General features: G+C 36.9%; 1 protein-coding gene across 1 annotated transcript in view; it reads right to left on the bottom strand.

Moving 5' to 3' along the window:
• Positions 1–22,407, bottom strand: part of COL15A1 (collagen type XV alpha 1 chain) — a 108,741-nt gene that overhangs the window by 57,977 nt on the left and 28,357 nt on the right. Inside the window, exons 3-11 of the mRNA XM_084281420.1 lie at positions 16,538–17,085; positions 14,775–14,849; positions 14,153–14,248; positions 11,861–11,987; positions 10,382–10,500; positions 9,194–9,316; positions 7,105–7,158; positions 4,152–4,187; positions 3,807–3,959 (exon numbers count right to left, since the gene is read on the bottom strand). Of these exons, the coding sequence (XP_084137546.1) occupies positions 3,807–3,959; positions 4,152–4,187; positions 7,105–7,158; positions 9,194–9,316; positions 10,382–10,500; positions 11,861–11,987; positions 14,153–14,248; positions 14,775–14,849; positions 16,538–17,085 (1,331 nt within the window). The remainder of the gene's footprint in view (positions 1–3,806; positions 3,960–4,151; positions 4,188–7,104; positions 7,159–9,193; positions 9,317–10,381; positions 10,501–11,860; positions 11,988–14,152; positions 14,249–14,774; positions 14,850–16,537; positions 17,086–22,407) is intronic.

Raw genomic sequence — 22,407 nt, 5'->3', positions numbered from 1 at the left:
CTCTGTCTTAGCTCCAGAACCATTTCAGCCACATATTCCAATTACTAGCCTTAAGCCTATTCCAGAACTTGTCAGACTGTGTTGCAAAGTGTCTGGATGAACTATGCCAGCAGGAAACCATTGTGACTCAATTTCTTCTGAAAAAGAAGTGTGACTTCTGTGACTTCTTTCTTCTGAAAATGGAAAATACTGATATTTCATTGTTCCTCTTCCTTGTTCACAGCCATACAGCCTTCATTTTCAACATCTGTGCCACATATTGAATAATCCTCTGGCTTTTCTGTGAGTCATTTAAGCTCACTAATATGGCAGAAAAATAGTGTTGTTTTTTTTTTTTTTTTTTTTTTGGGAGGGGGGGTGGATAGTTCTCTAAAATTTTAGTACATTAAATTTACTTCTGGAAGGATTGATAGAACACTGGATGTTAGTGTATGTGAAGGGTAAGCATGTGCCTGGAACAGCCGCAGACAGGAGGAGGAGCAGAAAGAAAATAAAATCTTCACCTCTTAGTAACAATGAGCCTTTTTATCAGTTATTATGTTTAGAGGACCCATACTAGGAGTAGACACTCCTTAGCTTTCTGCGTAGTTGTTGACTTGAAATGGTTTGGATTGCCATGGATGTTATGTACTCTGATGACAGTGTAAGGAAAAGGGTAGGAAAACCAATTACATCAGCTTAAGCTGCTATGGAATGACAGTTTGGTGCTGAAATTATGGAAAATGTCAACTGATCTGACTCCAGTGAAAAGGAGAGATCTTGTTATTTTATCCTTTTCCACCAGCTCCATGAGGGCAAGTACAAGAGAAGCAGAAAGAGCGCACAGCTGGAATTAAGACCTTCTGTTTAAGGACCAAGGTGGGGAATAATGAGTCATTATGTTCATTCAAGTCCTTCCATGTAACTTCACCTGAGAATGAATGTTACTTAGACTTCATTTTGCTCCTCCATCAGATAACAGAATGACAAATATCATCAGAAAATCTGTTGAGATTCTGCTTGGCCTGTTTAACCAAACACTCACTACTTAGAGTAAACCGTAAAATGTGTTTCTGGGCCCTTCCTTCCTTTGCCTCCACTCCACTTTAAATACTCCATCTGTGCCAGTATACTTTCGTTTTAAGAGAGTGCTTGATGCCTGCTTTACATAACATACCATCGATTTTGACATCTGCATATTTTAATAGGTTTACCAGGTACCTTCTGTGGCTCAAACTGTTCTTTTGGCAAACACAAGTGCCAGCAAACCCCATGCCATTTGTTTTTTGCACATAGCTGAACACAGATGCTAACAAGCACTAACAGGAATGTTTTGCATAGACAGCCTTACAGCAGTAAACAGACTGCCAACCAAAAGGTAGTGTTGCCCTAACAAATTGGCATACCACATTGCTGCTTTAACAGATGGCAGGGGTGAGCCTCTAAAAGATCAGCAAGAATTAGCAAGCCTGTCTCAGAGAAATTACAATCACAGCAATTCTATTTGGACTGGATGAAGTTTAAGATGAAGCTAGTCACGATATTATTGATGCAGTTAGAGCTGATATCTGTCTCTATCTGTGTCCATAAAAGTAGCAACTGTCAGTTTTCACAATGTCATGTTTTCCTGCCAAGTATTACAGACTTTGCTTCTCTTTGAATTAAGCATCAGAAGTGGCAAATTCTGGTCCCAAGTAGGCCCCCTGCAGGAGCTCTCTTTGGTGGCACAACAAGGCAAAGGTTGTTTCTACTCAAATAGAGTGAATGGGGAAGAGTGGAGCATCCCTTAACATCTGTGATCCTGAAGGGTCACAGGAAGTGACTGTCAGTCAGACAAGCCATCCTGGGATCAAACAGAGACCAGGCCTAGGATGAAGATGTGGCTTATTACCAGCCCTTTCCTCATTCTGAGGCAAGCATATATTAATTCAGGGAAGACCCTGTACCAGCCTTCATAGTATGTTAAAATTAATGCAATAGAGTGTTTGTATACTTAGAATTTATGCTATTATTTACTAACAATTGCAGTGGTGGCAGTTAAGAACTTGTTAGCTGCTGGAGATTTTTTTTTGCCCATTGAAATCCATGGATGTCAGTGACATTACTACTCAGTAGTGTACATAGTATAATACTGTTTAGTTAGATATCAGATGTTAGAATATGCCTCTAAACAAGCATTAATGGTCACCTCTGTACTTGGATTACTCAAAGTGTCTCTACAGTAAAAAAAGAGAGAAAGAAAAAAGAAGCACTGTAGATACTGGCAGAAACATGTATTTATCTGGCATCTTTTAAACATCATCACCTTACAAATGCAATTCTATAGATGGCCAGCAGTTTTGTTCAATAATAATAATAATAATAATAATAATAATAATGAATAGACAACTCTGGAAAGACTTTTCTGAGTCACTGCTAGATTAGAAGTGAAAAGCACATAAAAAGAGAAGGCAAAAACTCATATGTGACTGTTGATGCAGGCAATCTGTCAACGTTGCTTCACAAACACATTAATAGGGCAGCTCTTGAACCTGAGTGTGCTCCCTTTGCCTTTCTGTACTGCACAGCTACTTTCTGTTCCAAAAGAATAATCTCAATGAGTAGTTCTAAAATCACATGTAAAGCTCAGATTGAGCTGACCAGATACCGTATTTTAAAGTGGTGAAGGTATTATTCTCAGAAGTAGAAAGTAGGATTTGCAATTTAGTTTTTTTTTTTTTTTAATAGAAATTTTTTTCTTCTGAGTAGAACAGACCATGAAACCACAAATGTCAATAATTTTTCTCTGTATTTCCATCTTACTGAAGAAGCTAAACTCACGGCCTCAAAAATGACAGCATGGGAAAAGTAGAAGCTTAAGTGGGACCTGCAGTTTGATTTTAATGAATACTGACAGGTCTCTAGATATATAGAGATCTTTACTCTAAATTATTTACATGGTAAAAATGGTGCCAAAGAAGCTTTTCCATCTAATGCAGTAGTAGCTTTGAGTATCTGATATTAGCAATTATATTTTTATATAATACACAACATTAATATTTAATTACTGAATAATTTAATGAAAAGTGCCTAAATAAAAATAGAATATAATAATAGTTCAGTTGGAAGGGACCTACAAGGATCATCAAATCCAACTGCCTGACCTCTTCAGGGTTAAGTTTAACCAAAATTTAAAGCATATTAATGAGGGCACTGGCCAAACATCTCTTGAATACTGACAGGGATGAGGCATCAACAACCTCTTTCGGTGTAAAGAAATTTTACCTAATATCCAATCTGAACCTCCCCTGGTAGGACTTCATGCTATTCCCGTGTGTCCTATCACTGGTTAAAAGGGAGAAGAGATCGGCACCTCTATCTCTCTAGTCTCTTGCTGAGGTGATCAGCTCTGGGGTAGATGTGTTCTCCAGCAGCATTGTGGCCTGCAGGGTATTTCCTGCATAGAGGCCCCTAGAGGCATCTGAGGGAGCCACTAGAACCCTACAGCCCTCTCGAGGGCAGCTGACGAGCCTTGGGAAGAGCCAGGAGTGCTCCTCCTCAGTCATATAAAGCATGCAGCCCAGGAATGCAGCGAACAGGGCATGTCATATCAGTCAGGGTGTGGCACAGGTCCTTCATTTTGTATTCTGGGAGCAGCAGCAGCAGAAGGGCCTTCTACTGTTACAGAGATGTTGTCTACCTGCCAAGCCTACTGGTCTGAGGCTGTAGCAAACGACTCCGTATGTCATCAATTCATTCTTAGTCATGAAATATACAGATGATTACATTGCCCCTTCTCTGAAGGAAGTATATGCATAGCTACAACAAACCCCATAACAGCAAAATACCTCAAATCCAGAACCGTAGCTTAGACCTGTGGATCCAGGAGGTCCAGGCGGTCCAGGAGGCCCTGGGGGTCCTGGGGGTCCTTGTTTCCCAGGAGAGCCATGAGGACCAGCTTCACCTTTGGGGCCTATTAATCCAGTGTCTCCAGTAGTACCCTAAAATAAAAGGTCAGTCAATTCTTACACTGAACATGAAAAAGTTGATGTAGGTAAGTGCTTAGGATTCACAATAACGATCTTTTAGACTTAGTCCTTTTCAGGGGTACATTCTAAGTAACATGCTGTGTTAGAATGATGCTGCTTTCCCATAATCTGTAAAGTCACTGTCTGTTTTATTTTTATCTTTACCTTTGGACCAATGGAGCCAGGAAGACCTCTATCGCCCTGTAAAAGAAAACCATCCTTATTATGTACAGTAAGAGCATTAATCGGGAAAACAAAACAAAACAAAACAAAACAAAAACAAAACAAAAAACAAAAACAAACAGATGAATGTGATTGCTTAATTAAAATGCTAACAAATTTCTGTGTTGTTTATCTTGATGTCATAATGTCCTTTATATGAAACATTAGGCCCCTTAGTTAAAAGGAAAACAATTTCCTTAGTTAAAAGGAAAACAAAGAGGAAAACAACTCAGGAGTTATATTACCAAATGACCAACTCTGGACTAAGATGCATACAAGAAGCAAACCTGTATTTCAATTATTGCTGCAGATTTTCAGATCTCTAGACTACACAGAATTAAACACTTTGGGTCACATCCTTATGCTTCTAAACTTAAATGACAAAACCCTCATAGACTATATGAGAAACAGAAACTGATCTGGTGTGGTAATAAGCAAGCTGTCTATGATACCAGTCCAAACAAGGGATATGATTATGAGTATGGTTTTCAGGCTCTTCTGCAGCAATCAGATTATTTGATTTGCTTTTATATAGTTTACCTAAATGCCATTTCCCCACATCTAACGTATGGAAAAGACAGAAACTCACTGCATATAAATATTCATTTTCTAAATTGCACTGAATCTAATGGACTTAATTGTTATATTGGCAAGCTCCTGTGCTTACACATTAAGTTGAAACTTTGTTTAAGTAAGTTCCGAAAAAATGAGTAAGCATCAGCAGTGTAACGATAACAATGATTTCTTCAAAAAGTAGTGGCAAAAAAACGTATCATATATCACTCCAAGGAACTAGATGACTTAACTTTGCACTCTTCTATGCATCCTGCAGTTTCACCCTGTAGTATTATATGTAGTAAATAGGAATAATTATTACAACTTGATATCACACTGCAGATTAAAACAAGGTTTTCAGGTAAAAATGCATAGTAGAAATAGAAAAATCATATTATCCCATCGTGTTGGGGATTGTATTGAGAAGGAACAAATATGTAGTGCTTCACTTCTAATTAACATTTGTCAATGTATGTACACAATGTAGAAAACAGTCTCAGTGAGGCAAAACAGTTGAATTTTTTTGCCATTTTTTGAGTATTATACCCTGTTTGAAAATTATTTTTCTCTTTCAGTTAATTCTCTTTCCTATAATCTGAGAGTCAGGTCCTGTTTGCTTCATGTAGAATTTATTCTCTTCTTAAAATCTTTTACGTAAAACTCAAGCCACTGTTCACAATAGAGACAAGGTGTGGCTGCCTGCTTTGTAAGATGCATTCTTTATTTTCTGGATAGTTGCTAGATCCCAGGTGTTCTGTAGTTCTACCAACATCATTTTTTTTTTTGAAATCACAAGTCAGACCCTACATTCTCAGATTGATATTAAAAAATCTTTCAATTTAAAAAATAAATATGTCAATATTCTGTCTGTTTTGGAGGTTTTTAATTTTGCTTGTAGTATGTGAAATTTCAAGGCTCACTTAGGAGTCTACTTTCAAGTTCTTGTGCTGAAACCTAAGTGTAGATAGCCACTGAAGGATTAAATTTTCCCTTAGCCACTAAAAAAAAGTGAGACTTAGAATCACAGAAAAAGGGTTGTACAGGACCTCCGGAGGCCATCTAATCCAGTGTCCCCCTTGAACTGGAAACATCACCACCTATACATCAGGTCCATGATGGCTCTGTCCATTCTAGTCTTGAAAACATCGAACAATGGAGAGCTTCTGCATCCTCTCTGGGCAACCTGCCACAATTCTGCACCAACCTCCTAGTGAACCAGTTTCTCCTAAGGTTTAGCCTGAACCTCTTAAGATGCAGTTTTTAGGTCATTGTCACTTGTTGTACCCTCTGGTGCTACGAGGAACCATTTGGCTTCATCAGCTTTACAACTGCCCTTCAAAGAATTGTAGGCAGCTCTTAGATCACAGCTTTGTCTTCTTTATACCAGAATAACCAGTTTGAGCTCCTTCATCTTCTCCTCACCAGTCACATGCTCGAAGCCCCTGATCATCTCTGCAGATCTCTGCTGCCAGAGTCACAAATTGCTGAGGTTGGAAGGGACCTCTGAAGATCATCTAGTCCACCCCCTGCTCTGCTGCAGAACTTGGCTGCCCTGGAGCTGATGTTCTGCACATCCTTCTTGAAGTGGTTATGCAGTAAATAGGGGAAAGATATTGAGAGTGGCATTTTTTTGCAGTATGTGATTTTTGGTTCAATAGTAGAATAAGAAAATCTCTCTGCTGGATGCTATCATCCCTTGCTTCCACTCATGTTTCCCACTTTTCCTTTGTGTTGGCTGTAGAACTCATTTGATCCTCAATTATGCCATTCACTGCAGCAAGTCAATGGAAAACTAAGTAACCCTCTGCTGCCACATTAGCATGCTGAAACATCTCACCAAAGACTGAGTGAAGGCTGAAGCTGATGCAAGTGTGGGATTGGGAAATCATAGCTTGAAATGGCAAAACTGCAGCAGTCAACAGTTCAGGCAGACATAGGATGCTGCAGAAGTGTAAAAACCTTGCTGTGCTAGTGGTCGGAAGACCTGCGCTTGTGTGACTTGGGATAAGGCACATGGAGCAGACCACAGAATTCAAACTTAAGTCATTCCAGTGGCCCTAGTATACACACACAAACCATGGAGAGAAGTTTCTGCAGTCTGGACTAGGAGCTGCAATTCTTTCTTTCCCCCTAGAGACTTCCTAGCTTTTTATTTGTGAATTGCAATAGAATTGCATTTTGAACATTGCATGCTGCAGAAAATGAGACTGCATCCACCTGGATTTCTCAGTATGTCTTTTCCAATATGTTCCAATAAGTCATTAACATCTGGATTAAGTAAAAAAATTGTTGAAGTCAGCCAACACTGTGTTGCAAGGGGCAACACAGATGTTTAACTTACCTTTTCTCCCTTCTGTCCTGGTGGGCCAACCACTCCATCAAGCCCAGGAAGACCCTGTGGATGATAGTAAATCTAAAGCAGGTGGTGTTTGATAGTCCTCTTCCTAGCACATACAGGCAAGTATTTTGGACCTACTTCATGAAACAAAAGTGTGAAATACTATGTGGCACCAAGTACCAGCTAACACGACTAAGTTCTAGCATTTGTATTTCTTGTCGACTGAGAATTTGGTTTGGTATAAAAAAATGATTTAAATACATATTAATAGAAAACTATATCAAATCATTGCATAGTGAAATAAAAAATAATTTTAAACAATATAATATAGATACAACATTTTCATGTAAAATAATGGTGTTATGCAAGCAGGTTTTGACAATGCTACTATAGATGTGTTGGGACTGAACTCCACACACGTGTCAGCTGTCTATCCAGTAATAGTCTGATTAGTGCTCAGACCACACACGGGCTCCTCAACTCCTTTCTCTACCATTGAGAGTTCTGGCATACTGTAGAAGATTTTGATGAAGACTAGCTGACTGGGGCAATATTTCTTCTTTGCAATCAAAGCAGAAAACATCCTGGAAGGGCTGACAGGCTTTGTGTGTGGCAGGATGAGCAAAGCCTGAAAAGAACATTCTAGGAATACGACCGCTGTGCAGCATATTGGAGAACTGTCACTTAGCCCATCCTCCTGGAGCTCTTTTGTGTTAAACCATGGGGTTTTCAGGCATGAATTCCTTAATTAAGTGTAAGAAAGAAAGAAAAATATTTTCCTGACATCATAGTCCTTAGTTTCTTATTGGCAGGATTCCTAACTGGTGGAACAGGTGTACTGTCACTACAATCTTTTGTCCTGCTCCCTACATCTTCTAGACCTGAGGCTCCTTCCCTTCCCAGGCCTTGGGGTTTTATTCCAAGAGAACAAGGCTATAGGAAGACGGTGGTGGAATGATGATTGCAGACAGCTGGGCTTTATATACTCCTTATCCTTATACTTTTACTTATACTTATCCTTTTATACTGTCAGGATATCTAGACCCAGCTCAGCAATCTAAACCCATGCCCTAATGCTTAGACATGTTAAGTGAGACAGGATCACTAGAGCTTCAGGCATGCTTAAAGCTAATCCTTACAGGTTATGTCAAGAGTACATTACATTAGCCTGTGCAGGTTGTCACTGTCATCACAGCAGCTTCAAGTTCCGTGCAGGCTAGCCTTGTTATTGAAGGTTTTTAGGCTGGCAGTCTCTGAGCTCCATGCTGCTGCTCAAGCACTGTTGACTACTTTGAAGATTACCCAGAATCTACAAGAACTGTCCCATGCTAATGTAACTGAGGGAGAAGTCGACTGGGACCACCCTCGATAGCCAGGACTGTTGATAAATGATGGTAAGTGGCTTGGCCAGCTCCTCCACCAGTTCTCTCAGTATCCTCAGGTGTATCCCATCTGGCCCCATCGACTTGCGTACATCCAAGTGCCGTAGCAGGTCACCAACCATTTCCTCATGGATAGTGAGGGCCACATTCCCCATGTTTACTAATTTTATTGTTGAGTGAAGCCCCCTCAGTCCATTAGTAGAGTTGCACAGACATACGCAAGGCTGGAACACACTGCACATGGACAAAAGACTAACTATAAAAAATACAGGGTAATGTTTCATTTCACAACTTATAACAAAATATCTATGATAGGAAATAAGAGGGTTTACTTTCTAAGTAACTATAGTAACAAAACAAATGTAAGCACTAGTTACTTTGAAGTCCCACTGTTGCACTCCATTTTTTTCCCTAGCATGAAAAAATAAATAAATTGATTTGTCCTGAAAATGCTTGTATATTTGGAGAATATGTTGGCGCCTCAGTTGTTTGCCTTGTGCTTTCTGATGATTCCTTCTATCAGGCCCTTGTATAGCCATTAACACATGTGCAAAGCAGATACTCCTGAACTGATTTCATGGGTCTAAAAACACATCTTCTAGAAGTATAACTGATGACAGTGTGTGAGGCTATGGTGTTTCAGGCCTTTACACATGAATAACTATTACCCTTCCTAAAGCACATGCATTCTTTCAACAGACAATACTCACAGGTGGACCATGTTGGCCATGTTTTGCTGAAGGTCCAGGAGATCCTGGGTCTTTTCTCTGCACATCTCCTATTCCTGGCCTTCCTGGAGGTCCTGTGGGCCCATCTTCTCCATTCTGACCTTTCTGTCCCCGAGTAAGTAAAAAATTAAATATACTAAATATCTTGCATTATCCTGTGGTTTAACTGAGAAAATAATAAACACCATCATCTATTGGCTGTCTCAGGAGAAAATCAGAAAGCAACAGCATCTACTGACTGCTTGAAGTGGTGCCGTCCTGTACTCTCTTGTCTTTATGGTATGAAAAAGGCCTGATTTTCACCCCAAATGGAGCTTCCCTCTCTGAAAATTTCTCATGCTGCACATATTCTTCTCTTTCTATTATCGTAAATAGGTTGAAGCTTCCCTGGAACACTGGGCTGACTTCTAACTCTGTGTTGCTATGTCAGGCTGACTCCTAAACCTGTGATCCTCCAAACCCCATGATGTGAATCAACTTTGAAGTGAGACTTTGGCCATTATTTTATTGGTCCTCCTTCTGTGTCCATTTCTGGGGTTGTTCCAATGAATTGGACCATTTTTGAGGTCAGTTGGATCACTGTTCTGGGATTGGTTTCATATATTTGGTACTGGTAGTGGTCTTATGAATATATATTTTTACATGTATATTTGCTGCCATAGTACTGGTGAGTGTCATCTCTCATAAGTTTATTTGCTGCTTAGTATTGACAATTTTTTGAACCTATAATACTAATATATATATAAATATATATGTTTTTTTACTGCCGCTAATTGCATATCTACTACCTCTAGCAGCTCCTACTGTTTATTATTGCTATACCTTTAAAATCTGCTATATATTTACTTCCTGGTAATAACTTCATTATTATTATTATTATTATTATTATTATTATATATATATATATATATTTTTTTTTTCAATCAAGAATCTCAAGTCCATCTCAATGTGAGAAATCCTTATAGATCCAAACTTCTGTATAGTGAGAGTGCTTTTCAGTCTGTTGTCATGAAAGGACATTCAAGAACATGAGAAGTAACTTCTGGTTTGCTATGCTGCTAAGATGTAATAGACAAAGAAAACAACTCAACAAAGCACTTAAAGTTCATATATGTTTACCTGCCCTTGGGCCAAAAAAGATAAAGCAGATAACAAATCCTTTGTACAGACCTTCTCTCCGCTCTCTGTTGGCAAAATACTAAACCCAGAGGCATCTTCTTCTCCTAAGATTTTCTGTGTAACAATGGTAGACTGACTGTTGCCTTGTTCAGTTTCCATGACAGCAGAATCTAAATAAAACAATCACTTAATAGTGAGAAACAGAGCAAAATTACACTGATTCAGAGGTTATCTATCATAGCACATGTTGCAATTAGTTTGAACAAAGAAATTATTTAGATTATGACCAAAATACAGAATATTCCAAGAATTAATGTCACTTTATAACTCTGAAATATTTAAAAAGAAACAAAAAAAAAAAAAGGAAAAAAAAAAGAAAAGAGAGAAGAGAGAATAAAATTATAAAATGAAAGTTTATTTAAGGACAAAGACTGTATTGCATTTTCTTTGCCTCAAACTCATGTCTAATGATTGCCTATTTTTCACATATGTAATGTAAAAAAAGGAGGGATAAGTACAACAGGCACTATCTGGAGTATATGTAAAATTTAAAAAGATACAATTTCTTTGACTTTATTTAGATAAATAGCGTCTTGTTCTCTGGGCATGCACCAAAATTACCTTGCTAGTGGAGGATTAGATTTCTCAGTAGTTTATAAGCTGATGTTTTCATGATGTTGCTAATACTTGCATCCAAAATACCCCATTTATGCACTAAATATATTCACATTCTTTGCAGTGAAGATAAGTGGAATATAGTCATTTATTCAGTGGTGGTACTCAGTTTTAGATGAAAGGCTCTGCAGAAGGTCATTGAATTAAACAGTTATCTTAAATTTCTTTCAAAAGGACTCACTTGATTTTAGAGCCAGTGACACTATTTACAGATATATGTCTTAATAAATGTCATGTTTCTCAATGACCTGAGCAAAATGGAGAGCATTTTTCTCCTTTCCTTCCCTTTGCCTAACACCTGTAACGCCTGTACATTCCTGTAGTGTTGTAGAGTATCACAGCTGTAGCTCCACAGGTCAGGTTTTTTTTTTTTTTATTGTTTTTATTTTATTTATTATTTTTTTATTTTAAAAATTTTTGTTCTTCTTCTTTTAAATTTTATAATTATTAATATTATTTATTTTAAAATATAAAACTTTCTGGAAAAAAAGTGACTGAAACTTTCACACTATGGATGGGTAAGCCTACTCGGCATGTTTAAAAATGACTAGTGTAAGCATCTATATGGAGTGAAGTGAGAGATGCATTGAGTGTTCTCTGTATTTGCTACCACTTACCTTTGCTGTTGTTAAGAAACTGTGGTCTAACAGACTGCAGTTTCAATGTTTGACATGCTGATCCTTTGAACACACAGGATCCCACAAATCATATAATTTTCAACTCCTGGCAGCACCCAAAATATGTCTGTGGTTTTTCATACAAAAGAAAACTACCAACTCTGACCTAGATAACAAAAATGACAACCCCCCATTACCTGCCTCCAAACAAGCAAACGAACAAAAAAAGAGATCATGCCTTGTTCTCTAATTTTAGCTGTTTCAGAGGTTTCTTCTGGTCTGTGATGTCCCGAGAAATTGCTTTCTTCCAAAAAAGACAATATGGTTGGTGGTGCTTCCACTGGCTCGGCCAGTGTATCTTCAAGCTAAAATACATAAAATCCCAACAAACTGTTTAGAAAAAAAAGGCTTAGTATATGTTTTAAAGCAGAAATCAATTAAAAAACTTCAAGGGTCTTCTTGTTATTAAGTATTGAGAAAAGGGCTTAGGGCTAATTTTGAGGGGAAAATAAGATCTTTCCCACTAGGGGCCAGATCTGATTCCCACTATAACTGACAAAAGTACTTTCTTTTGATTTCAGTTTTATTTACTCAATTTGAGAAAACAAACAAACAAACAAACAAACAAAAAACCACATGAATGTTTCTTCTTCTCTTATTTCTCTTATACCTAGATCTTGCTATTGACAATCTGTTTAGGAATATTGCAATTACTTTTTAGGGATGAATAAACCTTTTATTACAATTTTTCTGAACTACAGGAAACTTATAATGTTAGCCTTGTAATGTATCACAGAGTTTTGTGTTTAAAAATCCCTTAAATCAGGCTGGGTCTTGGCTACTTTGAGGAATGAGGAACAACATTTTTCTTTAAATACAAAGTCCTTTTAGAGCTTAGGTGGGAAAAGAAATGTATGGTCAATGGAAGTGAGGTTATGTGACATGGGAGGACCACAGAGATTTTTTTTTTGCCATTGTAGGGAGGTGATTCATAGGGTTCAATTATAATTGAAGATGGCCACTACTGTGGGGGACAATAAAAAGAGTTTCTTAAAATGTGTTAAGAGCAAAAGGAAAACCAGCAACAACATTGATCTGTTTCTTGATGAAGATGGTTCCTTGCAAATAGGAATATAGACAAAATAGAGCCATTTAAATGCCTTCCTCACCTTTGCTTTTAACATTAATGATGGGCTATGGGTTTCCTGGCACCCTGAAATGGAGGACCGTGACAGCAGGAATGGTAAACTCCCAGCCAACGCTGAACTTCTGTGAGATTTGCTGCTTCAGCTGGATGCATATAAGTCTATGGGGTCTGATAGGATTCATCCAAGGCTACTCAAAGAGCTGGCTGATGTCATTGTGAGACCTCTCTCTATTATTTTTCAATAGTCTTGAGAATCTAGAGAGATTCCAGTTGACTGGAAGCTAGCAAATGTCCTTGCTTTCAAGAAGGGCAAGAAAGAAAACCCTGGTAATTACAGATCTGTTAGTCTCACTTCAGGGTATAGTAAAATTATGGAGAAGATTGTTCTGGGAGTTACTGAAAAACAAAATCCAGTGGAAAATCTTGTTTAACAAACTTAATCCCTTACTTAATTAAAACCTTTTATGACAAGATTACCCATCTAGTTGACAAAGTGAAGTCAGTTGATGTAATTTTTTGGATTTCAGATTTTTCTTTTCTTTTTTTTTTTTTTTTAATTTTATCATGCTAAAATCTAGGATCCTGGTGGGCAGTTGGAAGCATAGCCAGCAATGTGCCCTTCCAGCAAAGAAGGCCAGCAGCATCCTGGGCTGCAGTAGGATCAGTGATGTCAGCAGGTCAAGGGAGGTGATTATTCTCTATTCAGCACTGGTAACACCCCATCCTGAAAACTGTGTGTGGATCTTGTATCCCAAGTATATGGACAGATTAGATCAAGTCCAGGAAAGGACCATGAAGATCATTAGGGAACTAGAGCATTTGACTTATGAAGGGAAGATAAGAGAGTGAGAACCGTTTAGCCTCAAGAAGAGAAGGCTCAGAGTGGTCATATCAATACATATAAAATCCCGATAGGAGGGAGTAAAGTAGAGACAGACCCTTATCAGTCAGTAGCCAGTGGAAGGGCAAGAGGCAACGGAAACAAACTGAAATGCAAGAAATTCCATGTCTACATCAGAACATTTTTTTTTCTACTTGCACCAATCTGTCATTGACTATTTTAAGAAGAGATTTGGACAGAATAATCTTCATAGGTCTCTTTCAGCATTAGCTGTTCTGTGAGTCTGTGAGAAGCATAAGACAGGTGAAAAAGTTTGAGTTATTTGCAAAATGCATAAAAAATAATCTTTTTTTCAAACGTATCAGAAGCAGGAAGCCAGGTCAACACACAATTAAGTTGTAAAACAAGTTCTCAGAGAAGTTTAAACTAAAGCAGAGAAAAATAAATGAAATTTTAAAAAGTAGTAATAGAATCTAGGACTTGCTATCTGAAAAAATAGTATTAAACCAGAAATGTAGGGTGTATAAATCAAATAAATTTACCCTTATGGGAAGATGAGAAGGTGAAAGGGCTTCTTGTGTCTCAGGAATGTTTTCATGTTCTTGAATACTGCCATTGCCACTGATGTCCCCCGAGGCCTGTGCAAAACCCAATCATAATAACATGTTCATAAAAGTAAGAGAAAAAAAGTATGTTCTCCAAGGAATCAGCTACTTCAAAGTAGAAAAGACTGATCTTTATTTTTCCAAATTGGTGAAGCCTCATTCTCATTATGATGTTAGCTTATTTTGCAGTACTTAGGGTATTTCATGAATATGACCCTTTAGAAAATTGTAAAACAGTTCATTTTCTTAAGCATGTTATAGAAAGAAGAAAAAAAAAAAAACAAAATAAGAGATTCTTACACATAGAGCTTTTAAAATGGCAGTATGTTGCCATGAAGAAATACTGTATTTAGTTTCATAAAAAAAAACTATTAAAAAAAATTAGTTTTAAATTTAAATTTATTTTATAATACTATTTAAAATTTAATAATATTATAAATTTATTTTTTTTAATTAAATTTATTTTTTTTTAATAAAAAAATAAAAACTTGTGGCAACTGACCTTGAAATCTGTTATATGAGCACTGAGGATAGATGAAGTGTTTGTAAGAATACTCACATAAGGATCATCATCTTCACAATGGTCTTCAGTAGATCTTGGGTCAGATCTGATAGTCAGATGTTGAATTGAACCCTAAATGAAAGAATAAAAACAGTACAAGGAAGTAATATTTCATGTAGGAAGGTGAATAATAATAATAATAATAATAGTAACAATAATAACAACAATAACAATAACAGAAAAAAAACTTTGATATGATTTGCTTGGGAAATTATCTAAGGCCTGAAATATTATGATAACAAATTCAATTTTAAAATGTGAATAAATTTTAATGTTTTAATGTTCTGTTTTTCCATTATTTGATTTATGCTTGTTTTGTACTTCTATTTAGAAGTCATAGAATTTCCTTTTCTTTCCATAAAATCTGATTATAGTTATGTCCTTTTGTGTCTAGTAAACAGAGCCTTGGACACATGAATTCTCGAGAGTCAGAGCAAAATAGCAAATGGCATAGAGAGTCATTTGCTTAATTTGTGTGTATTTTTCTATTCGGGACAAAGAGTTCTTGCTTGAGGGTTTATCAAAAATTTATTTGTTCTGCCCCTAACTCATTGTGACATATGATGCATGAAGTATAAAAACAAAAGAGCATACATGTGACCTACAGAACACATCACAAATCATAGTACTGAAGCAATCAGCTGAATGGCTGAAATTTATGTATACAGAGTAAACAGAACAGTCTGTTTCAGTGGAAGATGCCTTTAAGCGTAATCTGCTATGCACTCCTTTCTCCATATTTACAGAATTATTGGTGGTAATCTTGGAAACTAATCATCACACATGTATTTTCCAGGTGGGGTACCAAAGTCACCTGATTTTCTTGAAAGTTTCTCATTCCTACTTGCTAATCAGGCAGCCTCAATAGTCCAGTCAATCCAACAGTCTACAGAAAGGTAACACCAGCAGGCAGATTTCCTGCATATCCTTTTCTGCCACTTATTTGCTGCTGTTCAATACATCCCTATAATTTCTAAATGCTTAGTCTAGTCAGATAAATGATACAAGCACATTATCCTTGCTGTTTACCTGTTGGAGCTCACAATCTGCCAATACAGTTGAACTTTGGAAAGAACATCCTGTTTTTCTGAAGCAAAGGATCTATTCAGTTTTGTGCTGCTGCTCTGCTAATTTATGGGAAGAGATATTATTCTTACAAACTACTGTACCAGTTTTGAAGTACTGGAGAAGTACAAGACAGAAAAGGTGTGAAGTTTCCATTTTAGTTTGGTAATGAGTTAATCTCTTGCATACTGGTCTTGTGGTAGTGTGTTGGGTCCTTTCCATTTTTCTAGAGCACCTGATAAGCTTCAAGTAATATATAAATTGTAGAAACAGCTTTATTTTCCAGCTATACTTTGATAAGATCACTCTCTTCTTGATGTTTAGTGTGGAATGAACATACCAAGCAAAAAAGAATTTAAAATGCTGAGTTGTACTAATGTATTATTCTCATAAATTAAACAAATGGATACTCTGAAATCTGACTTACAGAAAAAAAAAGGCCATATAAATGTAAATTATACATTTACTGTGAAATTCCTAGTACAAAAACTTAGCATTGAGCTCAATATCTGGATCATTTCTAAATTTCTGACATTCTATGAGCATTTTAAGTCAGAGTTTATGTATCTGCATTAGCTGGGTATGGAAAAAATAAGCTCTATACATTGTAACCATGATATAACCATTGTAAACAGAATCTCTTGGTTGAAGAATACATATACACAATACTGAGATGTGTATCACATTGTACTCACTGTGAACTTATCCAGTCCCGTGGCTCCTGCATTACCAACAAATATCCCAGAGTCAGAATCAAATACCAAGGCTTCAGCTGACCTCTGAAATGGAACTCTCTGATATTCTTCACAGTCCATGAACAAAGCAATATAATTTCCCTGAACAGTCACTGTAAACCTATTCCACCTGTTAGTCATCACTGGCACTTTAAATGAAGCAGCCTCTTGGGAGATACGGGAACCAGGCTCTGTGTAGTACATAATTATTCTTTGGGTGCTGTCATCAACTGGTGAAATTCTCATTCCCAAGTAAATTGTTTTCTGGAAGGCATCTGTTATTGCAAATAGCACTCCTCCACGATCGCTGTTTGGTTTCACTGTAACTACGATAGCAAAGTCTCTATAGAAAGACAGTGGTATTATAGCACTTGTCAATCGACCAATATTGGCATCTATACCAAAGCTGTATGCCGGAAACCCTCCGTAGCCGGTGACAAAGTAGACAGAAGGAGGGAGTGGAACTCCTATTAACTCTGTGAGATCAAGACTTCCTTTTGAGCCTCGTTCTATAAAGTATGAGAGAAACAAACAAACAAACGTTATTATTCTTGAAGTGCACAGCCCATTTAATTCAAAACATTTAATAAAAACCTTAAAACCTGAAATGCTGTTTTAAAATACCGATAACATACTGCTACTACTTTAGGCCCCAGTTCAGTTAGTTCTGAACACACTTAGCCTTAGTTATGTGTATGCACCTTTGTCCTTTGACTATTAGAGGTTACTCATATGCTAAATGCTCATGTGCTTCTGACAAAAAAACTACTTCCTACAAAAGACATATCACTTTTGCTGGCTATAAACTGCAAAGAAAACTTCTGCAAGTGCTTGCTTCCGTGAAGAATAAACAACCTCTGTTTTCGCAAATTAGCTGAGATGTTATCCTCTCAATCAAAAAAGCAAGAATTTTCTATAAACAACACAATACAGTTACACAAAACCAGGCTAAAAGTTGCAGTGAGTTTACGTCAGTCCTTGCAATTAGCTCTGCTTGTAAAACAAACCTCAGTTTTTATGTTCTTTTTCTCAAATTTATTTCCTTAGTTTCACTGTGTATATAAGAAAAGCCAAAGTCAAAACCCATCATCAGTCAAAATTCAGTTTTGAAACGAATTTCTGCTCCAGCAAGCACACAGAAGTAAATGTGTAAAAAATAAATAAATAAATAAATAAAAAGAGTAAAAAATCTCTGTCAACATGCCCAGAAAGAAAATTCTTGGCAAGGTAGTAGTAATGACAAGAGCAAATTACCTACACACAATTCTAACTAAAACCTTGCAAAGGTATACTTCCTTCCTTCCTTCCTTCCTTCCTTCCTTCCTTCCTTCCTTCCTTCCTTCCTTCCTTCCTTCCTTCCTTCCTTCCTTCCTTCCTTCCTTCCTTTTTTCTCTCTTGTCTTGCCTTGCCTTGCCTTGCCTTGCCTCACCTTTAATACCAACTTAAAGGTTGCTATTAAAAGCTGTTTGGACTAGAGTCTAGATCTATCCTAAGACTAGTAATTGTAAACCTGAAACATTCTGACACCTGGAGAAGAATATTTGTATTACTTTTTATATAATAGAGCTTGTATAAAACATGGTCCCTGTTTCCAGCTAATGTTAATACACTGCATTTTCACAGAACCCAACTTCTAAGGTGGTTAAAGTATATTAGCATACAGGCTTTAGGAAACCTACAACGGAGTCAATGACAACAGGATTACAGATAAGGAGGCTGTTTTTCTGTGTCCTTTCACCCTCAATTTCAGTATATCAGAAGCAGAGTTCAAAAAGCAGGGCTGTTAGGCCTTACACAGACAGAATTATCTCTTATCCCTGGTTTAAAACATACAATTCCAAAGGCTCACATATTCGGGAAAAAAAAAAAAAAAAAAAAAAAAAAAAAAGAGAGAGAGGGAGAGAAAAGACCAATGCAGAAGGACTTGAACTACTGAAGGACAGCTGGGGGCTCAAAATGGACATGGCATGGAATAAACAGGAGTGTTGAGGGATCTATCTTATTCAGTGCAAGGCAGTAGGAAAAAAAAAAAAAAAAAAAAAAGGAAAGAAAAAGAAAAAAAAAAAAAGAGAGAAAAGTCCAGGTTTGAGTAACTTGACAATTTCTTTAGAAACACAGAAATTCAGCACTGAAACTGGTTTTCTACTGTCTCTGCACTCAGAGCAATGCAAAGTTGCCATTTTATCCAGCCTTTTTCAGATATAGGATGTGTGTATGAGCTGGCATTCTGGGACACCCACCATCCTAAAGGTAACTGGACAAAACTAAACTGTAAAATGTGCATTGTGCATTGAATATTGCAGCTGTCCAAACGTACGCATCTGTGGCAAGCTTGGTCACTGATTTTATGGAATTAAAATTGTGTGTGATGTAAATATGTAAATTACATAAACTGATATGCTGTTACCATTATCAGCTTGAGGTACACTCTTTAATGATTGCAAAGGAGCAGAAATTTTATATTTCACCACTAGGCAGCGATACAGCACTTCATAAATCAGATTAGAGCTTTAGTTTAGGAAAGGAGAGCTTTACTTATGAATAACCAATGCCAGTGTTTGCTGTATGTACTTTTTCACAACATCAAAGCTAGTTTATGCTTAATTTCCATTATGTTCAAAATGGATGTGAATTATTACCCTGTTGTTTTTGTTTTGCAGTAACCTTGGAAATCAGACAAAATACAATTAACTAAGTCTGCTGTGTATTTTCATGGGTAAAAATGACATTGCTTTTCTCATTTTCTCTTTCTCTTTTTATCTCCTGAATTTTAAGGGAGAAAATCATTGCAAGGCCATGACCAATGCCTTCATTACCAAAATGTAATATTTTTCTAAGATAATGAGGACAATTCTCTTTTAAGGTACAGGGAGAGACATCTGACGCTTTTGCAGACTTAGTTGTATGTGTCAGCAGAGACTCTCTGCACAAATGAGGAAAAACAGACACCTATTTAAAGATACTGAACGTAGTCTGGCACACTGGCCTGGATCTAAATTCTCAACCCATATAAAGGAATTTAATGGGAAGCCAGGACAGAGAACACTTACTTAGAATCTCCTATTGTTCCTGCTCTTCTTTGCTAGCTCCCTATTGCACTACAAGATTCTGTCCTTGGATCCATGGTGTGAGCAGGACCATATGAGCACTGTATGAAAATTACAAAACTTCACCCAGAAATGGTACTTCCATTCTCATGCCTACCACACTACACCTCTTAGCTCAGTCAAAGCCAACACTCAAGGGCAAATATTACCCCAAATGTATGGAACAACTGCCTGCAGGCAATCTCTGAATGGGAGGTGAGAGAAACAAATAGCTGACATATTTGTATTTTCTACATTCTGGTACAATCTCTGTGTGATGGAGGCTGATATACGCATAGTAAATCATCTCAGGTTTAGATGAAACTTTTCTGCAATCTTCCAGTAATCCGAGAGTGGAAAATCTGCTTAATCCCAGGGTAGATCAGAAAAATAAAAACAGAAAAATAAAAATATTGCACAACATTTTGTTATTATTGTTATTGTTATTTAAATCAAGAGCTATGGACCCAGTCATATAATGAAAACAGGGTTTTTTATGCATCATCAACAATTAGATTTTACTTTGAGACCTGGTGGACTGTATTCCTCTCTCAGGTGACTAAACTATCCATTCTTTCATGTTAAGCAACAGAAAGCAATGCTTTGTTACTAAAGTCTTTTCAAAGCCTAAATAGGGAGCTTTATTTTTTTTATTTCCTGTAATCTAGGAGCTTCTCTTCCATAAAAGTTCTTCAGTTATGTGCCTGGTATTTATTACTGATTTTTATTCTTTTATGTAGTCATCCTCTCATCATTTATTCTTTGTACTTCTCATATATTCTCTACACCATGGGATTAAGTACTTAATATATTAGATATTAAAAAGGGCTGGGATTCAGAAAAGTGGAAAATTAATTGTGAGGTAGAAGTTATGGGAACAGTAAAATCTAAAATTATGTTTTATTTTGGACATTAATATTTCTTACAGCTAAATCATTTCATAACTTAGGTACACTTAAAAATGTAGAACAACAACAACAAAAATACAGCTAGTGTAATCCTATTTCTTTCATCTTCCTTTTCCCAGGAATTTCATTTCCCAAGAGCTACCTTACACTACATTTATTTCCTGGTGTAAATCACACATACTTTTATTATGGGTACACTTTCATATTTCTCCAGGGTATGCATTGAGTGGGTTAAACAAAGTATCTTAAAAATGTAATTTTTGTTATAAAAAATTCTGGGTTAAAATCCTGGCTGAAGTCCTAACCGAAAGAACATGTTTTAAACTGACTTGTTAGAAGAAATGATCCCATAGCCTGCTGCTAGTGGTAGCCCTATGGCCACAGCTTTCACAGTTAGAAACTGTGCACTCAAGTACAGTTTTCAGCAGTGCACTCTACTGCTGTGGCAAATTTAGTCAGGGAGCAGTAGGACCAAACCTACTAAAAGTTGTTTGAGATACACTTCTGTCAAAAAGCTTGCACCTCCTTGTCCATTTGTATTTTTCTCTATTTATATATTGTATATTTCTCTATTATATCAGTTTTCTAAATGTTGACCAGCTTCACCTGTCATAGGTTTCACATTGCTACTTAGAAGACCAAGAAGGCTGGAAAGGAAATAAATGGGCAGGTCAAGGGCCGCTTTTCATGTCTGGACAGATTTCTTTCTGTAATGCTCTCTTAACAACAGATCACAATTACTGAAGGAAAAATATTTTCATCTTCCTTACAATGCCATCTAGTTTTGTTAAATTTGTTAAAACTTCTCCTGACACTTTAGACTAAACAGAAAAACATCTCTGTGCAGGAGTCTGTCAGCTCTGTAGGAGGGGAATCTTCTATAACCTGCTGGGTGTGGAAAACAATCTGGCCTCTTTTATTTTCACTCCAGTGGAAGGAAAAATTCAGTAGACACCTAAATAAGAAACTGCTGTGAGCAGAAGTGTTGCTGAAGCCACGTTTTGACTATCTTTTTGTCTTGTCATTGGATTCTGTAGTGAAAAGGTAAGCACTCATTGAAGCTTTTTCAGGGCTTTAAGCATCTTATGCAAATTTACTGCTTCTCCAAACAGTCCCTCTCAGTGCGGACATGAATAGGGTTTTGCACACTTACTCTGTTTCTGTTCCTTAAGACTTTGAGCTAAATGGCCATCAGGCCTCAGTATCATTGTCAGTTTTGATGTATACAAGCTCAGACTCAAAGAAGTCTCAGAAATCATTGCACAGACACATGCTACAATTACATATGCTTCATTTCCTTGTGAAAACAGTTCAAACTCAATGCATCACTGTAGTACATGCCTACAGCTCTTCTCTTGAATGCAAATACAGTCGGTTCTTTCTTAAATTCAGTGGATTAACTGGTTTTGCTACTTACAAATGACACTGCTGACTTTGCACATTATCCTATGCAATGGGATGTGGACTAAGTGACTCTGATTTTAGCTATGTGACTTCATAAACAAGTATAAGAAATATTTTACAAAACAGATACTGGGATGATTGTTATCTTCATTAATGGGAGCTCAAGAATTTTCTTTAGAAGAAAAATAAAATAAAGAAGAAGTCTATTTGAACTTAGCATAAAACATATTAATGGGATGTTGGATACAGGTATTTCAGACTTTGCAGTCATAGAGAGGAGGAAAAATAGTGTAGTGCCTTTACATTCAGTTGGTTTCAGATTTTCACAGGCTCATACATTACATTATTAATGTCTGGGGGACTTTATTTGCAACCAGAAAAACTACAAGTTTAGAATAAATCTTCACGTGTAGACCTGTACCGGCCTCAGTGC

The sequence above is a fragment of the Netta rufina genome (genome assembly GCF_964035555.1).
Source record: "Netta rufina genome assembly, chromosome: 2".
Lineage (NCBI taxonomy): Eukaryota > Metazoa > Chordata > Aves > Anseriformes > Anatidae > Netta > Netta rufina.
Note: the sequence above shows the minus strand (reverse complement) of the source record. Positions and strands in the feature narration are given on the sequence as shown.